The sequence below is a fragment of the Cydia amplana genome, chromosome 8, assembly GCF_948474715.1.
Source record: "Cydia amplana chromosome 8, ilCydAmpl1.1, whole genome shotgun sequence".
NCBI classification, from domain to species: Eukaryota; Metazoa; Arthropoda; class Insecta; order Lepidoptera; family Tortricidae; genus Cydia; species Cydia amplana.
The window spans coordinates 18,301,906-18,323,420 of record NC_086076.1 but is presented as its reverse complement, the minus strand read 5'-3'; the positions used below and the strand labels follow the sequence as shown (position 1 = coordinate 18,323,420).

General features: G+C 37.7%; 2 protein-coding genes across 2 annotated transcripts in view; one reads left to right on the top strand and one right to left on the bottom strand.

Annotated features, from left to right (window-relative positions):
- Nucleotides 1–12,857: 12,857 nt before the first annotated feature.
- LOC134650606 (blood vessel epicardial substance-like) overlaps nucleotides 12,858–21,515 on the bottom strand; it is a 51,157-nt gene continuing 42,499 nt past the window's right edge. The window contains exons 7-9 of the mRNA XM_063505558.1: nucleotides 14,655–14,828; nucleotides 13,840–14,060; nucleotides 12,858–12,995 (exon numbers count right to left, since the gene is read on the bottom strand). Of these exons, the coding sequence (XP_063361628.1) occupies nucleotides 13,861–14,060; nucleotides 14,655–14,828 (374 nt within the window). The 3' untranslated portion in view covers nucleotides 12,858–12,995; nucleotides 13,840–13,860. The remainder of the gene's footprint in view (nucleotides 12,996–13,839; nucleotides 14,061–14,654; nucleotides 14,829–21,515) is intronic.
- Nucleotides 17,227–18,992, top strand: LOC134650383 (caspase-6-like). Its single transcript, XM_063505338.1, has 5 exons — nucleotides 17,227–17,287; nucleotides 17,368–17,598; nucleotides 17,792–17,970; nucleotides 18,229–18,401; nucleotides 18,755–18,992. The coding sequence occupies exons 1-5, from the start codon at nucleotides 17,227–17,229 to the stop codon at nucleotides 18,972–18,974; spliced, it is 864 nt and encodes a 287-aa protein (XP_063361408.1). The 3' UTR covers nucleotides 18,975–18,992.

Genomic DNA, 21,515 nt, shown 5'->3' with positions numbered 1-21,515 from the left:
AACATGTTAATAAAGTGAATAAATACAATAATATATCTAATAAATAACTGTAAATGTTATGCATGATGTGATGCGGGCAACATAGTAGAATTACTGAGTACTGGCTTCACTAAACACATTTTTTTCATTGACGACTCCTAGTCTACAGGCCCGTTTACTCATCATTAGTGATTAGTCGAGTTCCAACATTATTTAGCAGCAAGTAGCGAGTAGCTATTTAAATATTTGAGAACACAAGTTTTTAGACTACTCAATTGTGATAATATTGGGTAGGTATTAATATTAGAGACTATAATATATTCCTATCTAAACAACATTCCTCTAAATTTAACACTGTTTATGACACATTTTCTTTAAAATTAATAGCATTCATTACAGACACACAAAAATAAGCCACTTTAACGCTTTTTTAACATTAAAAAATAATGGTGTAAACTTATAACGAGCGCGTTGCTATAGGCTATACCCTAGGCACCCCTGAAACTCAACTCAAGGGTCTAATACTCACTTAACTCAAGAGAACTCAAGAGTCAGGCATCAATTAAATTCCAAAAATACATGACTCACGACCACTGACCATCCAGCCTCTAGACTCAACTTAGGCCAATTCTTTCATGAAACCGATGCTGCCAAAAATACAGGGGTGCGGGGGACGAGGTGAGCGAGTCCCGTGCCGTGATTGGTCCGTTCAAACACACGTGGGCGTCAGACAGTAATATCTGCCGGGCGCTAGTGATGTGACACGTTGAATAATAACATTGTCAATCACGGTCAATAATGTAATAACAGTAATAATATGCAAGCATGTTTTGAATGCTATGTTGATTCGTTCGTTCGAAAACATTAACCCATAACGTTGTGGTTTCGTTAGCAGGTGTATCTGCTTTATATAATTAATTTAAAAATAAACTATTGGTAAAAAGGCGTCTTATGGGATTTAGAGAAGCGCGAGACGAGACGAGATGCGGATGCGGATATTCGCAACATCCCTGCTTGGAAGCACTTCTTCACGCAGCTCGCCCTTCGGCCTCGCTTTAAATTACTGAGGGTTGCACGCTTGGGAGTCGGGGTGAAGGCTTCGGGCCTTCGGCGGGTCAGCCTTCGGCCTCCCAGCCTGATATTCGCCCTTCGGGTTCGCTTAACCTACTTGGAAATTTTCCTTTGCCCGTGTCCGCCGCCATTTTGAGTGTTTTCAAAAAATAATTCACATACTAATCTTGGGCCCCCAAGCTCGCCGCATGCCAAATCTCAACGCGCTCAGACCAACTTGAAAAAAAAAGACGGCCATTTTCATAATCATAATCATAATTCTTTATTGCAACCATGGTATTACAAGGTGTTTTTATGTTAGTTAGTACATTTTGAAACTTTTTAAATGCAATTTGTGTTGTCTCGGGCCCTCTATGGCATTTGGTCGAGCACCCCCCACCTATCTCTCACCTTTGAAGATTTTCATAAAAAATAAGTGGCCATTTTTACCGCCATATTGGTTTTATTAAAAAAAATCCATAGGAATACAGCTAGGTGACCCCGAGTTTTCGTGACCAAAATTTTAGCGCGCTGGGAGTATTTTGAAAAATGATCGCCATTTTGAATCCGCCATTTTGAAAAAATAATGGCGGCTTCAGAAACTGTCAGCGTCCCTCTATGACATTTGGTCGAGCATCTCCCACGTATCTGTCACCGTTTAGTGACCAAAAGTCGGATAATCCGGTAGACCAAAAGTCGGATTTTTCTGGAAGTCACCAAACCACCCCCTCTATACGACCGTATCAAAGTCAAATACCCCAGGAACCCCCTTCTGGGAGAGCAATTATGTCAATTAATCACTCGGGTTGCGGCTTTATATACAGGGTGGATTTTCTTTTTGGCTCAGTGAGGGCAGCTACCAGATCCCGAACTGCTACGAGAAAACGGTCTTAGGAGACCTTCCCTCGATTTCAAATTAGATCCCATTCCTATTGAGGATCAAAAGCTTGTATGGAAGCAAAAAAAAATTCCGGCTAGAAAAGCCACAAATCGAGGAAAACTTTTCCCATAATAAATTTCACATTTTCTCCTTAGTAAATGTATGGAAAAAGTTTTTATTAATTTGTGGCTTTTTAGTACATTACCGTAAGTCGACCCCTAGGAAACTATTGATACTGGATAGGAATGGAATCGATTGGCATACAAAAGTAGCATGTGAAAAATAAAAGTTTTCATTTTCATTCAAATATTATGGGAAAAGTTTTCCTCGATTTGTGGCTTTTCTAGCATGAAATTTTTTTTTGCTCCCATACAAGCTTTTGATCCTCAATAGGAATGGGATCGATTGGCATAAAAAAAAGTTTGTCAAAAATGACCTTTTTCTCGTATCCTGTATGTTTTTTCCAAAATCTGTAAATGCCAATCTTCATTAATTTAAAATCGAGGGAAGGTCTCTTAAGACCGTTTTCTCGTAGCAGTACGGGATCTGGTAGCTGCCCTCACTGAGCCAAAAAGAAAATCCACCCTGTATTCGCGGTATCCTACTATACCCACCCATTAAAAACATCCTGTATAATTCTATTAAGAGTTATTACATGGTTTAAATCAAATATTGATTTGTTATTATGTAAATGAAATGTTATTTAACACAATCTAACTAAATGAGGTTTAAATTATTTGGCCGAATGTTCAAGTATCATTGCCATGTTGGCAGTCGTACACAGAAAAAAAGCAAAAATTAAAAAGTTAAACCGGCGCCCACTATTCTCAACAAAAATGGAATCAAAATAATGCATTTTAAATTGCAACCGTGTGTTTTTGTATAAAATTGGTCTTGTGATTAATTTTTGCAATGTTTTTATAATCGCTAAAAGTAATACGAGTACCTATGTAGTGCTGAATTGACAATATCGGTTATGTTCAAGGGAAAATTGGTACCTGACCGTAAGTGTACTTCTCATATTATTTATTTGTTTTATAGTGAATTTTTCGCAAATACCTATGCGATTTGAATTGAATTACCTTATCAATAGTAAACAATCACATTCTATGGATATGGACATCACTAGTTTGGGCTTAGGAATGTCACGTAATAAAAGACAAGAAAGGATGTATACGGATGCAGCGCGATAGAAAGAGACTTTCTTAAAAGACGTCATCGAGTTTCAAGCGCTGTCAAATTTGATGAGACGCTTAAATTAAAATATTTTTTTATCCAAATCTCTAAAAAATCGGCTTACCTGTGAAATGAAATGCCATTTTTTTGTACACCAGAGTTTTTAGTGTTCTTGCCACACAATTTGACACAACAATAATGCATTTTTGATAGCAAAAACTTCTTCGAGCTACCGAAGTTTCTACACCGAGCCCGGTCCGCCGACTGAAGTAAGCGGTGTAGGCGTGACTCGAAGATGGAGTAACGCTACCGTATGTGTGGCAGAGGGGGTAGCGCGACTATGCTATGTCTAGAGGCTGGATGGTCAGTGCTCACGACCCAATATATACTCATAAAACTCGATTGCAAAGTTAGATTGATAACTTTTATAAATCGTTAGACTAAACGTATGAAATCGCACTATGCACTAACCAATGTGTAGACGGGCCTTTCTAAATAGCTAACGTGTATCACAGAGGCGCTCCACTAAGTGACAGCTACGGAATTATTCTGTGGGGTCGACCGCCCGGACCATCTAGCAGATTAGTGTACCAATTTGCTGTTGTTGTTCTTGTAAAAGTCTTTTTGCTGTTAGTATGGCTGACCACCACGCGACAAATTTCGCATACACTTGTCACACTTCCTTGAAACACTGATGTGCTAGAAAATCCAAAAGGCTTACTAGACCTCTTTCCAGCCATTTAATTACGACTAACATTGCCTTTTTAACGAAATTAAATAATTCGTCGGACGCATATATACTTATAACTACTTATGAAAAATCAAACCCAAGTAGAATGTACTGGCGCCATTTACACACAACTATGAATATAATCGGTATTTATCACATCGTAACTAGTTCAATAATGTAAAGTAACGTCCACATAATGGCCCAAAAATAAGAGACACTTAGTTTCTTGGAACATCCTTAATTTTTTTTACACGCACGACATGACATGATAATTACTCGTAGGTATATCACCTTCTTACGCTGCTTAGTAATATAATAATTAGTCATGCGACTATAAGTCTTGAATGAACATTATAAGACGATGAAATATTTAATTTCGGGATGTACCAAAACACTGTGTTAATTTTTTTTTTGAGACAGTTGTAGATAGATTTTAAACCAAAGCCCTGTATGTAAAGTTCGGGCGTCTTAAAATACTTAAGTATATTATATTCGTCTTGAATAACATCAGAATCTCTCATTAAGCAGACATTAGGGTTCGACATTTGTACAACAGCCCTCCTGGCACGCCACTGTTAGTAAGCATAAGGTATAGGTAAAGTAGGTGTACTTATCTGTGTCTACATTTAGGGCCATGTTTCCAAATTTAAGAAAGTGCAGGTGGCATATACCCATGGTACTAATAAGTCCAAATGTGACTGTAAACTATGCGTGTGTGTATGCGCCTTAGCGTAATAAATACATGCATCATTGTCATTTAATATATGATCGTAATATCCGCCCGATCGTTAAGTTCCTGTGTAATGTTTTGACGGTAGTCAACTAGTTACATTTAACCAATAGATAGGTAAGATAGGTTCGTTAGGTTGCTTCAGATGCCCGAAGGGCAAACTGTCCAGAATAGGCCCCGCGTGCGGGGCTCCGTCGACTCAAGAAACGAGTTAATGATTTTCACGTTTCACGATATGCATTGGAGTTTCATGATCTGGCGGATATTGCGATCGGCCGCCGACATTTACATATATGAGGCATGTGTTTGACGTAAGATGCATTATTAAGACGCAGATGAAATGACATTCGTGTGGGCTTATCTTGAAGCAACAATTCAGTTACATTTTGGCTAAATGTTTTAAACAGTAACGTGCTAGGGGGTCAGATAGCTTATTAACTTACCAATTAATAATAAACAAACGTTATAAAGCATGGAAATAATTTGCTCCCGATTTTGTACGCTAAATTAGCATGTTATTTTGACCCAGTCCTATAATGATCAGAGATAGGTAAGTAAACAGGCCCTAATGCAAGTGTACACGCCTGTAGGGGCCTTATCAGATAAACATTGTTTGACTTGTTTGAAATTGACTATCTCCGAAATTGAGTTAATTGTAATATCGGTTTCTTTGAGAAAGGTATAATTTTAAGCTCAGGAATGCACTCTTGAAATTAACGGACTTTTAAAAAACACCATGTATATCAAATTTCTTATTTATGATCATTATAAAACTGAGCTCTTGATTGTGATACCCTATATTCAGAGCCCTGCCAATAATATTTTATGCTTAGATACAATGTATTGCTGTTTTAATTTACACTCAGAAAGGCTATAATATATACTATGGTTTATTGCAATCAGGGGCCGGCTTCATTTAACAAAATTACAGTAGGTGACGTGACACAAAATGTATTTACATATTATAATATAACACGTCCATAGAAATGGCAATGTTGCGACCATATAGCTTCTACATAGCTATAATATCATGCCAACTTCTGTCACTCGAGCCAATTTGAAAGGTCATGCTCTCTGGAAACCCGGCCCAAATACGCAATGTGGGGTTGCCAGAAAGTTTGACCTTATTTGGGACCAAAGTTATTCATTAGGTATCATAATTCACAACACAGTCGTCCGATAACAGTGAATAAATAAACGAAAATTATTATTTTAATAATTAATAAATTCCTTTTAGCTTCGTAACATTTACTATATCGTCTCAATATTTTACATTCAATCATACGGTACAGACTTCGAAGAGGTAATTAGAGTCCTTCTAAGCTAACTTTGCACCGACATAAGCAGAACAAAGAGAGTGTCATTATAAACGTCATATTTGACATCTCTACACTTAAATTGCAAATGCCATGCATAGTTAACTTGGTCCGACTCTTAGTTCGGTTTAAATAGCTAGCCACAACGAGTACACTGGAAGACTACACGATGAAAGTGCTACAACATACAAATTGACACGACCCAAGATGGCTTAAATCTATCACGCTTAACAATACAGTGACCAACATCGAGATCCTTTAGGGCCACCCCACAGCTGCACAGAGGGCCTAGCCAGCGCTATAAAATTGCGTCGCTGCGCAGTTGCGCCAACATTGCGTCGAGCAGAGACCCTAGGTATTATAGTTGACTAGACGCTGACGCTCAAAAGACGCTCGACGAGGTGGCCCGGTTATTCCACGATAAGTAACGCGAGGTACTATTTCATTGCGTATTTTTTATTAGTGCATAGTTTATCTTTTATTCGTGTCTTGCGATAAAAAATATCACTTATTTAAATTTGCATCCTGAAGAAACATGCAATAAAATAGTGACTCGCGTTACTAAGTGTAAGGCCTGAGTGGACGCTCGAAGCGGAGCGTTCGGCGGGGCGTGCAGCGTGGCGTCGAGCTCCCAAGGGATTTGAGCAGCGTGCACTAAGGCCGCTCCTTATACGTTTGCATTTGTTTAACATGCACGCTGCACGCCCCGCCCCGCTGCACGCCGAACTCGAGCGTCCACTCAGGCTTTACACTTATAGTCCCAACTGGAAGTTAATGTTTACAAGCTTCTAGTCAAAAAATAGCAGTCAATTGGCGACATAAGGCGAGGTATCCCCAGGCCGATTAGTGTTTCTTCAACTAGGTACTCACATTACTAGTTTACACAAAAAAACTATATGACAATCTTACAAAAACCGACTTAGTCCCACAGTAAGCTCAAGAAGGCTTACGTTGTGGGTGCCATACGATGACATAATATTAGCTTTATGGAAAATCGAAACAAAATACAATTCACACTGATTTAAACTTTCACGATTTATACACATTATTAAATTGTACAACGGGACTTAATCGCGTATCTAAGTTTTTAAGATTTACCTCCGACGTTTCGAGGACGGCGTTGTCCCCGTGGTCTCGAAGAAGACTGGCTTAAGTTGACATCAGCATCTACTAACCGCGCGAGTTTTTCGAACTACCCGCACTTGGTCTTGTTTATCCGCTTGAACGTTTTGCGCACTCCCGTTGTACAATTTAATAAAATACAATTCAGTTTCAAATTATTTACTTAAAAAATTACACGTTGTATCCTTGTATTATTAAGAGTGCGCTAACATAGCTATATAGACAGTTATTTACTTCTTCAAACCGGTATACTTAATGAATCATATAATAATCATATAGACAGAAAAACAAATAAAAAAAGACGAGCGGATTCGTTTTCCTGGAAAGTTAAGGATACGTAAATGTCTAGTCAAACCAATAATGTTTCAATATAAGTTTTACGCTATCACAATATAAATTAGAGCTTGCATGATATAAAATGACGACACTTTTGGAACATCATGAAGTTTAGTGCATTTAGATACAAGATTTTGATTTAAATAAGCTCGGTATTTATGTTCTTATTGAGTTATTGTTATTATAAGTACAATTTTAAAGTTTAACAACAGTTGCGTAAAAATTTGCGCCACATTGCAACTAAAAAATACGGAAGATCTTATGTCGATTAATTCCTTCTCAATTCCTTTAGACAAGGACAAGATGTAGTACCTAAGTACTAATGAAAGGCCCAATTAGACTCGAAAACGTGGCAAAATCTTACGTGGATACCGGCAATTGAAGTTAGAGCCAAGTAGAGCTAACTGGCGATAAATAGCGATAACATGTCAAAACTGTCAAATTTTGCATTTCAGCATGTCTCACAAAATTTGATAATTCGGCCGTTAATAGTTATAGTGCGTCAAGCAAATCTTGTCAGTAGCAATGTACTGCAAATTAAAGTAGGGTAACACCATGTAACACTCAAAGAGCAGAATTGCGCTAAGAAAAGCAGCAATGTACATCGAACCAAAACGTGTTTATTTTTCCGCCCTTCATATGTCAGTTCGAGTGAATTATCATAACCTCAAATTTTAGTAATGTTTACCGTCAACGAGCATGATTGTACATTGTAGGCACCTTAGCTTTGCTTGAGGTCATGCATAATCTTGGTATTTAATGGTGACAGCAGAGATTTCTCTTGAAATAGAAACGATTCAGAATGTAAACAATAAGATGATGGCTGTCATTCACGATCCACATTCCACAGATAACACACAGATGACACGCGATTTTGGAATTATTCGAACACAGTGTTGCTAACCCGCGATTTTTCAAATTTGCCGCCTTTTACTACTGACAAGATTTGGTTGATCCAGTATATCTACGTGAATAGTCCATCTATCAATTTAGAGTCACATTGAGCCCCTAAATTTTTCAGTTATTTTGTAAATAACTAACGTTTAATGGTAATGAGATGATCAATTTGAAGGTTCGCAAAACACAAAAACGTTAACAAGCCAGCATGAATAGTGCATGTTAAGTTGTTACATGTGTTACACCTTATACATTTATAATTTCATGTCTAGTTGTTATTTATTTATCAAAAATTCACTAGCCTTTTACAATTTTACGTTAATACACAATACAATAAGAGCAAGGCCAACATGTTTGTAGATTTGCAAAAGGCGATGAGAAACATAGAAAATTACACCCTCTTTTACCGCAAATAAATCTATTTTTTTCAAGTTACGCTAACTGTAATTAATCAATAATTAATTGAATTAATTAATAATTAATTAAACAAATTAATAATACTACTAATTAATTAATAATTAATGCTAATTAATTAGTTAATTAATAATTAATTAAATAAACATTAATGATAATTAATTAAGTTAATTAATAATTAATGTGTCGTTAATGCATTTTCGGTATATAAGTTAAGCATAAAGTAATTTCTCTTTGACAAATCGATAACTTTTAATCACGTCAAAATCTATCGTAACTATTTTGCTTTTAATCTACTTTGCTTCCAGAAAGACATTTATTGAAAACATATTTAGCTATAACTCATGGACGAATTTACAAGAACGCAAAAAAAGGTTTAATTACAGCACCTAAAGTAATTTCAAAATTAGTAATTAAACTTTTTCTGCGTTCCTCTAAAGTCCATGTTTAGAGAATTACTTACGAGACAAGACATAGAACGATATGTATTCAAGAGACCAAGCTACGTTAGGTTGGTTTATCCGACGATGCAGCAAAGACAGCCAGGCGTATTCTTATTTTAATTATAGGATATAAATTCGATCTGGATTAGTTATGGATCGGATCTGTCGGTGTCAAAAGTAACAGTTCTTCAACATAAAACGTCACTTTAGAGACTGACAGATTCGATCCATCTAATCCAAATCGAATTCATATCCTAAAATTAAAATTAGAATACGCCTGAGTGTTAAGTTCACATTTATTGATGTTCTATCGGAAAGTTTCAAAAATTGCGAAATGACTACTAGGTAAATTTTCGGCACTTATCTTCTTCTCATGTTTTCGAAATTTCCCATTTCCAAAATGAAAGTTTCTTTTGTTTCCTGTAAAAGTTTCTTGAAATTTCCTAAATCTTTTGAAACTTTCCGCAACTAGTACCATCAGCCCCAAAAGAGCATGGGGCTTTATCAATGAATTCATTCATAATTTCTCCATGCAATTTCGCAGCTCACGGTACATCTGTATTTTGATTGCGCTCAATGCTCAAATTACGTCCGACCGCATGTCTCAGATACGTTAAATACTACTTGCTCATCTATTCTGACACGATACAGTAAAGAAGCGACAACATCAACTAAACATCGACGCGAATTCGGGCCATTATTGAACGTTTCAACTAGATACTCCACTTTCATTCATACAATTTTACGTATTAGCTGTAAATTTTGATGACATTTCCATTCAGTGCAGGTTTTGTCCTTTTACCAGAACGAAACGCCATGAAACGTGAAACGTACTAGTGTTTGACATGCTAACGCCCAATAGATGACACCCTGCTGTCACCTCTATTGACAATGACTTATGTTTCAAGATGACACGTACAGTACTGGGACCGCGTCGAGCACCAGTACGTTTACCTTACTGCTATTTAGTTCAAAATGTACTTGCGATTGAAACGCACAATATACCGGCCCATTTTAACCATCATTAAGTACGATTACGCTTGTGTGACTTGACACCTAAGCGGTACAATAAGAGGACCTACCGATGCCAAGCCTGACGTCCGCTAGACCATAGAGACATTCAATTTCAGGCGGCGCATTGAAGTCATATTTATAAAATTATAAACAAAAGTCAAAGAATTCAAGTCTGCCGGCCTAGCCAAGGTGACAATCGCTATCGCTTCGACAACGAAACGCTATGACTCTTTCATATTAGTGCGCCAGTGACAATTGCGTTTCGATCGCTACGGAGCGTAAGCGATTGGCACGATGGGTACGCGGCTTGGAGGATACAACTAAACGGAGTAGCCATTAACAGGCTTTCTCCTCTGTCGAAAATAGGCGGCCAACGGTCATACACAATGTATGGACTGACGTTTATCTGACATGGCTATTTTTACGTTACGCATACATTTGACGTTCCCCTCCCCCGCAAAAATCGGCAGACTGATTTGTACAGAAAATTACAGACATGGCGTCTCCGTTTGATTATATCCTCCAAGGTACGCGGCCTGTTCGTTTATTCCAATAGCTGGTTTTGATAATCCTTTAGGATTTTTTACACCCTTTAAGGTTGATTAAATTGCTCATACATTGATTACACTATTTTGAATGATTAAAATAAAATTACAGATAATTAACTGTACATCTAGCTTCAGTCCACAAACTGAGTTTAATTAAGCACAGCAGTTATCATTTACAGAGTTTGATTGAAAATATTGTGATCGTGAGATATATTTCCGTAGGTATGTGCACAAAAATTATTTTAAATCAATTTTTATTTTATTTTATTTTATGCCCTAAATGGCCGTGTTTTACTTTGGTGCCATTCTTTTAGTACTTATTAGAAGATACTTATAAGTACTAAACTATACTTAAAGGCTTTCTCAATAGAAAATAGGGCGAGGAAATTAGTCATTACGATTAGGCAATAATAGCGTCTGCAAAACTATTTTTTATGATTCATATAATGGTATCTAACAATAAATATGACAGGCTCTAATGAGAACTCATGTTTAATATCTTTTGCTGTTGATAATTTTAACAACTAAGTGATTTCTCCAGTTTCAAAATAGTCAAAATCCTTAGTTAAATCCTCAAGGCAACTGCAGTTTTTGGTGCGCTATTACACATTCATATTTTCTGCAATACCTACTCAATATCTAACACGAAACGCTCATTCATATTATTAACAAGAAACGCTCTAGTTCATTTCCCTCACAAATACTTTATTCACTCTACATAGTTTCGTTGTCAACTCTTTTCAAAGTAAATTTCAATAAAACTACATATGTTAGAAAATTAATCAATTCAAAGAGAAATTGGAGATAATTTTGGGTGTAAAGAGGACACTGTTTTTTTGTACGAAGCACGGTAGTTATGTTATATACGCTTGTAGCAAGAAAAAGAAATAGCCACAATACTCTGGAATGGTGAAAACTCGCTTAATGTAACAGGGGGCAAGAAAATATAACTCTTTGCTAAACAATCAGGTCTTAACGTTAATTACCTATTTCGAATATAAATCCTTGTATTAACTTTATAACTTTATCACGATTTAACGTCTTAATACTAATAAACAATGATTTTATTATTAATACTTTTAGAATTCCACTTGAATTATTATCGATTTCTAGAAAATTATATTATTTTACATAGTTACTAGTATTCTACAGGTGTTATCATTTTGCTCTGTTTTATATTTGTTCAGGGTGATGTTTGAGGTGGCAACGTAACTTAAATACACGTTTACGATTAGCCTATTCTAACACACACAGACGCACTCGTCTAACAAACGTAATAATATCACTAGAGAATCACTAAACCACCGAAATATAATAAGTATGGAAGAGTAACGATAGACGCTCAACACATGTTCCACAAAGTTTCAAATGATGCGCTACCACGCATAACCTTATGTAATATTATTTTTGTACTAATCAGAGTACGTATGTTATAAGGACATTAGAAAATATGAAATTAGTTTCTGAATGAAACATAAGATTGCATGGTAAAGCATCAGAATGTAGACGTTTAAAATTGTCATGAAAACCAATAGCACAGAAAAGTTTCCTATTAATGAAGACATTTTACAACATAGCACATTTTGCCTCAAGTAATTTATTTGGTGTTACTGTTCTTAACTTATTCTATTTCGATGTACTAAACACGTCACATTGGGCGTCGAGCGAACGAATCAGCTTTTACACTAAAGGTACACGACAGTCGTCTGTTGCAGGAAGCTCTTTGTAATAATGGAATATGGATAATTTTAAATTAATCTTCAACTATCAACAATTCAAGGCAGGGATCGCTGTTAAAACAAATAATTCGAGCAGCTTTCCGATTCTATAATAGGGTATTTATGTCTCTAAACGTAACTGCTCATAAAATCAACTTTGCATCTATGTATCACCAAAATGACTACAGTAAAGTAATCAGTCATTCAAATTTCAAACCAGCCACAAACCAGTACGGTCTCATGTTCAAAGAACGTCTATCTGAATCGCAAATAAATGACGTAAGATGAATGTGACACCTACGGATGGCGTGGGCATGTGTGGCTTTCCAATAGAGAAGGGTCCTTATCCTTATGCTTCAAGTGAAATGAGGTCCTTTCCATCTGAAATTCTAACAGAAATTCTGACAAAAACATCCTTATTGCACATGAAGTATAAGGACCCTTCTCTATGGAAAGCCACAGATCTGTATAAGCAAAATCTAACAAATAGAGATTTCCGTCTGTTCTATAACATAATGCCTCACAATTCCACTGTGATAGCCTTTAAAAGTCCGTGGTGCAAATCGTTCGCTCGCTTCTCGGTCAAGGGTACCGCGCGGGTGTGAGCGGCGAAGAGTGAGGCGTCACCAGCGGCTCCAGCTCCTGAAATTGATGATCTTTGTCAATAAGTTTCGATAAGCTACAGACAAAGTAAATAATTATAGACGGCTAATATATATCAAAACGGATATTGCTATCAACCATCTGACGCGTGTCCCTAAATTATTTTAGGCATTAGGTTATTATACCTAGCTAAGTCGAAAGGCACAGAAGGGAAAATTGGTAATAAAATAAGTGATCTGACACTTTGTCTGACACTATTAACATATTCAGTGCCAGCGCGGCCTACACGCTACGAGCTTAGCCGATAACACGTGACACCCGTAGCCTACGAACATAAAACCCGCCTAGCGGATCGCTTGCAGTGACTGTGTTAATATCAAATACAGTGATGCAGTCTCTAATTACTACCCTCTGGCATAGAGAAATATAGTAAGACAAGAGTGCTCACTCCATACATCAGTTCAGACTATTAATTTCAGTGTCTACATCTAGCATCGAGTAGCGGAACTATCAGTACTGCTACATCTATTGTCAAGTAGCAGTACTGATAGTTCCGCTACTCGATGCTAGATGCTAATAGTCTTTTTGGTACTAAAACTGATGTATGGAGTGAGCAATGATAAAACCCACCTAGCGGATCGCTTGCAGTGAATGTGTTAATATCAAATACAGTGATGCTAAGTCTCTACTTACTACCCTCTGGTAGTGCTGAACACAAAGCGTTTACTCAGTATTACATTCATCTTGAAACAATAAGGGCTCCAGCTAGCACGGCTAGCACATTTTGCCGCGACAGAAGAACCATTGTGAATTTGTGAGTTGGGCGACAATGACACCACTATAAGAAATATACCGAGCTTACGAGTACATGAGAGGCACCTACCTGCTGGGGCCGCGGCCCTTGTCACACCGTCTCGTGCTCCGCCTCGGCGAACTTGACTTCCCTGCCGCGGCGGAACGACGCCGCGCGCCGCGGCGGGCTGCGCGGGCGTGGCGGCTGCAGGCTCGCCGAGGACGCTTGCGTGAGAAGCCGCGGCACGCCGCGCCCGAACGGCGACTGCTTGAGGAACTGGCGCGCCACCATTGGCGGGAAGTACGAACTGCCTGAAGGAAGACATTTTTGAGACTTCAAAAAGGAGTACTTAAGAGGCAACAGGAGTGGTCATTTCTCCATAGAAACGTACTCGACTGTTTCCTCCGTGGGTTTTGAAGCTAGAGCAATGTTTTTTTCAACACAGATTATTATTATTAATACCTATATGTGGTGGACAATTTTGCTTTTTTTGATATTTTTGTTTTTTAAGGCGCTAGAGCACTTCGAATATTCACAAAAACGGCCTACTTAATTGACTAGGCCGCAAATTTAAGAGAAGCATTGTATTCAAAAATGACATCAATTAGCCTAAAAAGCAAAACAGTCCGACAAAAATAATTTCATCACCATTTAGATCTAATAAATTTCGTTACATTTGGTTAAGTTTTGGGGGAGGAAACAGTCGAGTACCAAACCTCGTTTTTCGCCTTGTACCTTTCGCATTAGTTTTAGGAGCCGCTTCCATTAACGAAACGGGTACCTATATTTACCTAAAATATTTCAATCTCAGCACCCGTATCCCCTTAAGTGTTTTACAACTGCTACTACCAATTCTAAAAAGAAGGAGTTGGGAGGTATTATCTTTCTTCGAAAGGCCTACTTACTCTTGCTGGTTGAGCGCGTACGCCAATCTAGGCTGCGCAGGCGCCCGCGCGTGCCCTCGTGTACAGCGTCGACGCTGGCCGAGCGCGTCAAATGCGCCGTTTCGGCGTCGCGGTCTGACGGTCCTGCACTCAGGCCTTCGCTCACTGAGTACAGCTTGTGTGTTATGTCTTTTCCTGGAACGTGAAACGGATAGTTGATATTTTGCTAACGATTTTTGCTTCTACAGTGGCTGTATCGTATCCGAAGGTAGTTAGGGAGTTAGAGGTAGAGTTTATTTACGAACACCCCAAACCAAAAGTACCTACATATGGCAAACGGTGATTGACTGATAAGCAGAAGAAGAAGTTTATTTTTATTATGACGGAAAATTAAAGGTTATTATTTTTATGGCAATACATTCTTTTAAACTTGTTTGTTTCATTAATTTTGGCCCGAGTTATACGCATATTTTATGTTCCATGTTAGTTAACTGTGTGAAAACTGTTTTTTTTTTATCATTATTGTTCAGGAAATGATTCACTATTGCAACCTAAGGGTGCTTACAATATCCAGTTAATAAGAGAATTAAACATCCGCATCGCTTTGTTAAAAAGATGCTAATGAACACAATTTAAATAGATCCCTTATCTACGTAAATATAAAAACGAAAAGGTCAAAAAGCGTGATTCCACGACAACAGTTAACCTGAAAATTTTCGTAGCAGGTGTACCAGCAGAGAAGTACAATAAATCAATAACAATGCCTAATCAAATTGGAGCATCTGGCTTCCGACTTGATACCCTTCTTATCAATGAAATGACGATTCAAATCAAGCAGTGAACTTGGATCAATAATGCATATTATTAGAAGGTTGTCTGGAAGAGATCGCTCTTTAGCGATAAGCCGCCTGTTGTTTGCCTCTACATTTAATCAATTGTTCTTTTCTTTTGTGTCTTTTTACTGAGGTATGCCAATAAAGAGTATTCTATCTATTAGAACAATTTTTTTCTGAGCCTTAAGTTTATGTATCCGTCATTTTCAAAGTAGGTTTTTTTAACAACGCCGTAGCTTCTCAAAAATTGATTTTGAGAAACTACGGCGTACAACCACGAGTACTTGTCCCTCTATAGCGACGCCACCTGCTCAGTGGCTGCTCCTGCTGACCGCACGGTGCGGCCAAGGTGCGTGGCGGCAAAAGACACTTACCTCTCTCCCACAGCACCAGAGTTAAGAGCCCGGCCTGGCTACGACTTTACGCGACTAGCTTCGGCTAAGGCGACAACCATAGGTTGGAGCGAGACACAGCGATCGGACCTTTCGTTCCCACCTATGGTTGTCGCCTTAGCCGAAGCCAGTCGCTCAATGTCGTGGCCAGGCGTATAACTTTGTCGGCCTTGTGTGCTAGAACCGACTAAGGCCCGGCGGGCCTGGAACGGATATTTGCTGACACCAGTGCCCTCCTAATAATGTCAGGCGTGATGACGCGGGAAATAATACTCACTATCAAGTTCCCGTGTAATATATAACAATATCATATCATTCACGCTTTGAATGTGTAGGACGACCGAGTTCATTGTAAAAATGACATTTTAAAAATAAGTGACGTATCCACTTTGTTATCTTTGATACGAGTGTAACTTATCTTTGAGTTAGTTATCTTCAATTGTTATCCGCATTCAATATATAAAGCATACGCGCGTGTGGCTCGGTTGCAACGTTTAAAAATGAAAAATTAAATCCTTTATTTAAAGTGATTTTCGTTAAGTATATTAACAACAGTTTTAGTTATTATCTATGTAACGTAGGTAACTTATTAACCCAACGCAGCTTCAAGCATTGTTGTATTTGTGTTTGGCAGGAAACGGCGCAGGATCGGGAAAAGTGGTGTGCTCTCGTTTCGGAGGCTAAGATCCTCTTTGGGTCGCTGAGCCGTAATAGTTAGTTAGTTAGTTAGGTACGTACTAAAAGTTAAAATGAGTCAAGCATTCAATGTGAGCCTGGAGGCATCTCTGTTTGAATCATCTGATGAAGATTGTAGTTCCAGTTTGAAGAAACTAAACAAAGCTGACAAAAATGGTGTAGAACCGGACAACACATTAGAAGATCTCACCTCCGATGAACAGGTCTATGAAATTAGAAAATTCCAATCACAACAAAGAAGAAGAAAGGGATACAATGCACCTATTAGAAGTTTTCAATCATGGCATGGTATGACTGATAAAGACGGTATCCCCGTTCGAGCACCAGAAATTAAGAAAGAACAAGACACAAATAGCACACATGGTTTACAATTACACTCGTGCGCTGCATTAGAAAAACGTGGACTATATTTCTTTGAAGGCCAAAAATTATTAAATGTTGCTAAACCTAAACTATCAAAACCAACAAACGAACAGTTAAAACCATTAGAAGCAAAGAACAAACTGATCTCAGATTCTGTGACAGAAAAAACACCTCATGATCTTGCCTTAAAATCGTTTGATGAACGTTTTTTTGGAAAAACCCAAAGAGAACCTATCGAAGAAATCATACCACTTGGAACGAAAATAGGGTTATGTGAAGCCCGAACATTATTATCTACTAGCCCTAAAAATGATAAAAAACAACCAGCTGAAAAGCAACTTACTTCAGAGGCTGGCTATAACAAGAGAGGGTCTGATACCGAGTTTGATAGAAATAAGTTTAAACTCACTTTGGAAAGAACCCTGAACAAAACTTATCATGATACATTAGGTATACCGGAAAGAAGAAACTCTGATTTAGAGTTGACAACATATGAATTGGAGAAATTCGAAAGAAATGATATGATTATTTTCAATCATGAAAACTTTATGAGCGGACCAAAAAGACGAGGCACAGCTTTAGATGTGGCGGCACTAGAAAACACATTTAAGCAATTTCAATTTGATGTGACCACTTACAATGATCTAACGGAAAAAGAATTGTTTGTTGAACTGATAAAATGTAAGTGACGATACTGGTACATTTTATTAGATTGTGTAGAATGATTAATGCAGGACAATAAAACGCAAACCTTGCTAACAAACCGGACTTATATTTTTTGTAATGAATATAATTATTACAAATGTAACGCCCTTTGGATAATTAGACCAATTTAGTCGACCACCGATTGTCAAACAAGTTTTGTGTATTACAGTCAGCAGAAGGGACTTCAGTGCCAGCGGCTGTCTTTGCGTGGCGATTCTGACTCACGGACAAGACCACGGCTATCTGAAGGCATTTGACACACGTTACTGCGAAAGGGATGTAATCGCCTGCTTTGACGCTCGTCTGAATCCCAGCTTGGTAGCTAAACCAATCATAATCTTAATTCAGGTAACAATATAGCACCATAACCTTCAACAAATTTTAAGGCAGCAGTCAGTAACGCCCGGCATTGTGGTCCAACCAGACCATGATGCAGTTTATATGGGTTTAGTAAAACATAATACTAATTATTAGGTTACTTTTAACTTACCTACTTCACACGAGCAAAGCCTAATAAGAAATAGGTACGTTTTTATAGACTACAACACTCAGTAACCGTGGTCGCTAATAAATTATATTACTATATTTATACATTTCATTTCGCAGGCATGTCGGGGTCGACAGCCAGCTTCCGTAGTGGAAGTGCGGAGCAAAGATGTATCTGAACCTGTTCCGACAGTGGAACTAGATGCTGTATTACCAACAGAGAAAAATCGCAGGCCCATGGACTCGGATATAATCATGTTTCATAGCTCTTTCTTTGGAAGAGCCTCTATCAGGTGAGTTTTTAGCATTCAGTTTTAGTATATAAAACCTTTATTACTTGACCTTACTGTAGTACTTAGTTATTTATGTTTTAATATCCGATAGTATTTAATTATTTATGTTAAACAAATGCACGCGAGCGTCCTTAATGCACACTGCTCAAATGGTAAACTCGAAGCCACGATAGACACTCGCCACTGAGGCATTACATTTAGGACAGCATTATCATACACCACATTCGACCATTTTATATCAAAATCCAGTTTTCCAATGACAGATAACAATTAACACCATTTTATATTGATTGGTTCTTCCACTTGAAATACGCTGACGACAAGTCATGATTTTAATATAATTTAATTTTCAGGGTAGTTGAAGAAGGCACGTGGTTTATACAAACGCTTTGCGAGCAAATAAGACTGCACGCCGCCACAGACCACTTCGAGAAATTGTGCCGAAGAGTTCGAACCATCGTGGCTCACATGGAGTATGAGGGGGCAAAGCAAATGCCAGTAGTTACCTCAACATTACTCAAAAAGCTATATCTTAAACAGGCACTTTCTAGTTCAGAGTCAGATGAAATTTGACAAAAAGCGCTGCTGAAAACGCTTTCTCTTATGCCTCTGTGTTGAACAACTTCGGTAGAATTCAGTTTAATAAAAGCTCCTGAAACGAATTCGTTCTTAATGTTTTCTTCGTGGTCCTCGACTTATAGGGCCAGAGTGCACCAACCACAATTGACAAAGTGTTGATCAACGCCATTCAGCAGTGAACTATACAATTCTTCATACAATAAAATGTTGCAAATGTGTTAACTGCGAATAAAACTCATGTGAAACCGAAACGATCCTTACACTGTATAAATATAATTAAATAAAAGGCTCACGGCCTTGTTTTAAGCTTAAATGTTTTTTTTTTAATAACTAAATGACATCATTAAGTTTATGTTTGAATAGGCTTGTTATTTAGTTTATATATATGTTATACCTATTACCTAGGTACCTAATAGGTATACTTATCCGTAATTTTAGGAAGTAGTTTGATTACACTTTTTATGTTTATTTAACTCAACATTTGAACGCTTCGAATGCTCTCAACCTTCCATCCCGAATTTCAAATCCGCTTCAATATAAACCGTATACAAACATGTCATAATTAATTCTAGGTACCAACTTATATTTTTTCTGACGTACCTGAAGAATACTCAGAGCTCAAATCGTGCTTTTAGATAAGAAGAATAGTTGCACATGTCAACAAGATTTAATTTTATACAACTAGAGATTTCACAACCAATCTTAATTTTCTTGATGCGCTGTTAACGGCTGTTAACAGCTGAATACCCTTTTAAAAGAAAACGGGAAAGTACCCCAATTTACTTACAAATTGTACACCCGAACCCAACCAAGCTAACGGACACTTTAGATTGTAATCTATTTCAATAGCTTTACTTGTGGTTCGATTAACAAGTGTATGAAAACTGCCACGTCATCGGCATACAATCACATGAACAATTTCTCGATCACGCGGATTTGTTTTTACTTCCAAAAAATAACGTTTACTTTTGCTTAAATTCGAGCACTAGTTCATAGCACATTCCTACAAAAATTTATCTAGGAAGAAAAATAATGATAGAGTGCTAAATCAAAAAAGCGGCCAAGTGCGAGTCGGACTCGCCCATGAAGGGTTCCGTATTTAGGCGATTTAAGACGTATAAAAAAAAACTACTTACTAGATCTCGTTCAAACCAATTTTCGGTGGAAGTTTACATGGTAATGTACATCATATATTTTTTTTAGTTTTATCATTCTCTTATTTTAGAAGTTACAGGGGGGGGGGGACACACATTTTACCACTTTGGAAGTGTCTCTCGCGCAAACTATTCAGTTTAGAAAAAAATGATATTAGAAACCTCAATATCATTTTTGAAGACCTATCCATAGATACCCCACACGTATGGGTTTGATGAAAAAAAAATTTTTGAGTTTCAGTTCAAAGTATGGGGAACCCCAAAAATTTATTGTTTTTTTTCTATTTTTGTATGAAAATCTTAATGCGGTTCACAGAATACATCTACTTACCAAGTTTCAACAGTATAGTTCTTATAGTTTCGGAGAAAAGTGGCTGTGACATACGGACGGACAGACAGACGGACAGACGGACAGACGGACAGACGGACAGACGGACAGACGGACAGACGGACAGACGGACAGACAGACAGACAGACAGACATGACGAATCTATAAGGGTTCCGTTTTTTGCCATTTGGCTACGGAACCCTAAAAACGGATTGTGTCTACCCTACCTATTCAATAGCAGATTCATCAGATCAATCACAGACTACATATATACAGACGCTGCTATCCCATACATTCAAATGTGACCGCCTAAAAGCGCATCATTACTAGATGGCGTCAATGAAAATGCACTGTTGCCTATCATGGATACAAGATGGCGCTGTGTCACATCCAAATCATAAAATTCCTAACGACATCTATACGTCTTCATTGAAAGTTAGTAGACATATGTCGTTGCCAACGATTAGAAGTAATCAACAGATGTCGCTTTATAGCGTATTGAATAAATCATGAATCTAGTTTAAAACTGGATCAAGCATGAGGGGTGGAAGGAAATGACCGAACAGGATAGTCTTATATATCTTTCAGTAGGAGTAAAGAGAGTTCGGGTACTTAAGGAGTACAGGGAGGGAAGGGAGAGGCAGGGTACAGAGAAATAGCGTAGCCAAACGGTATAACCATAAAGTAATTTCGGAAAACGATACTGTGGTGATGATAATATTTATATATTATAATAATGCTACATAAGTCTTGCCGAAACTATTTAAACCGGCTGAAAATAAATACCTGTCATAATAATTTTGCGCATGCTACCATTGGTGCATGGCAAAAGGATTAGACATTACTACTGGCGTAAGTCCGTCTATATGCCACCATGCCACTGGTACTTGAGCGTTTCTTTATATTTTTTTAATCCAATTGCTCAAAAAGTTTAGTTTTTGTAGCTGCAAATTGTGCGTAAAGTTTGATTTTTTTACACTAGTGCTAAAAAGTAATCTGATTGATACATTTTAAATAAATGAGTATTATGCGAGACCCGCTTATAAATGACCC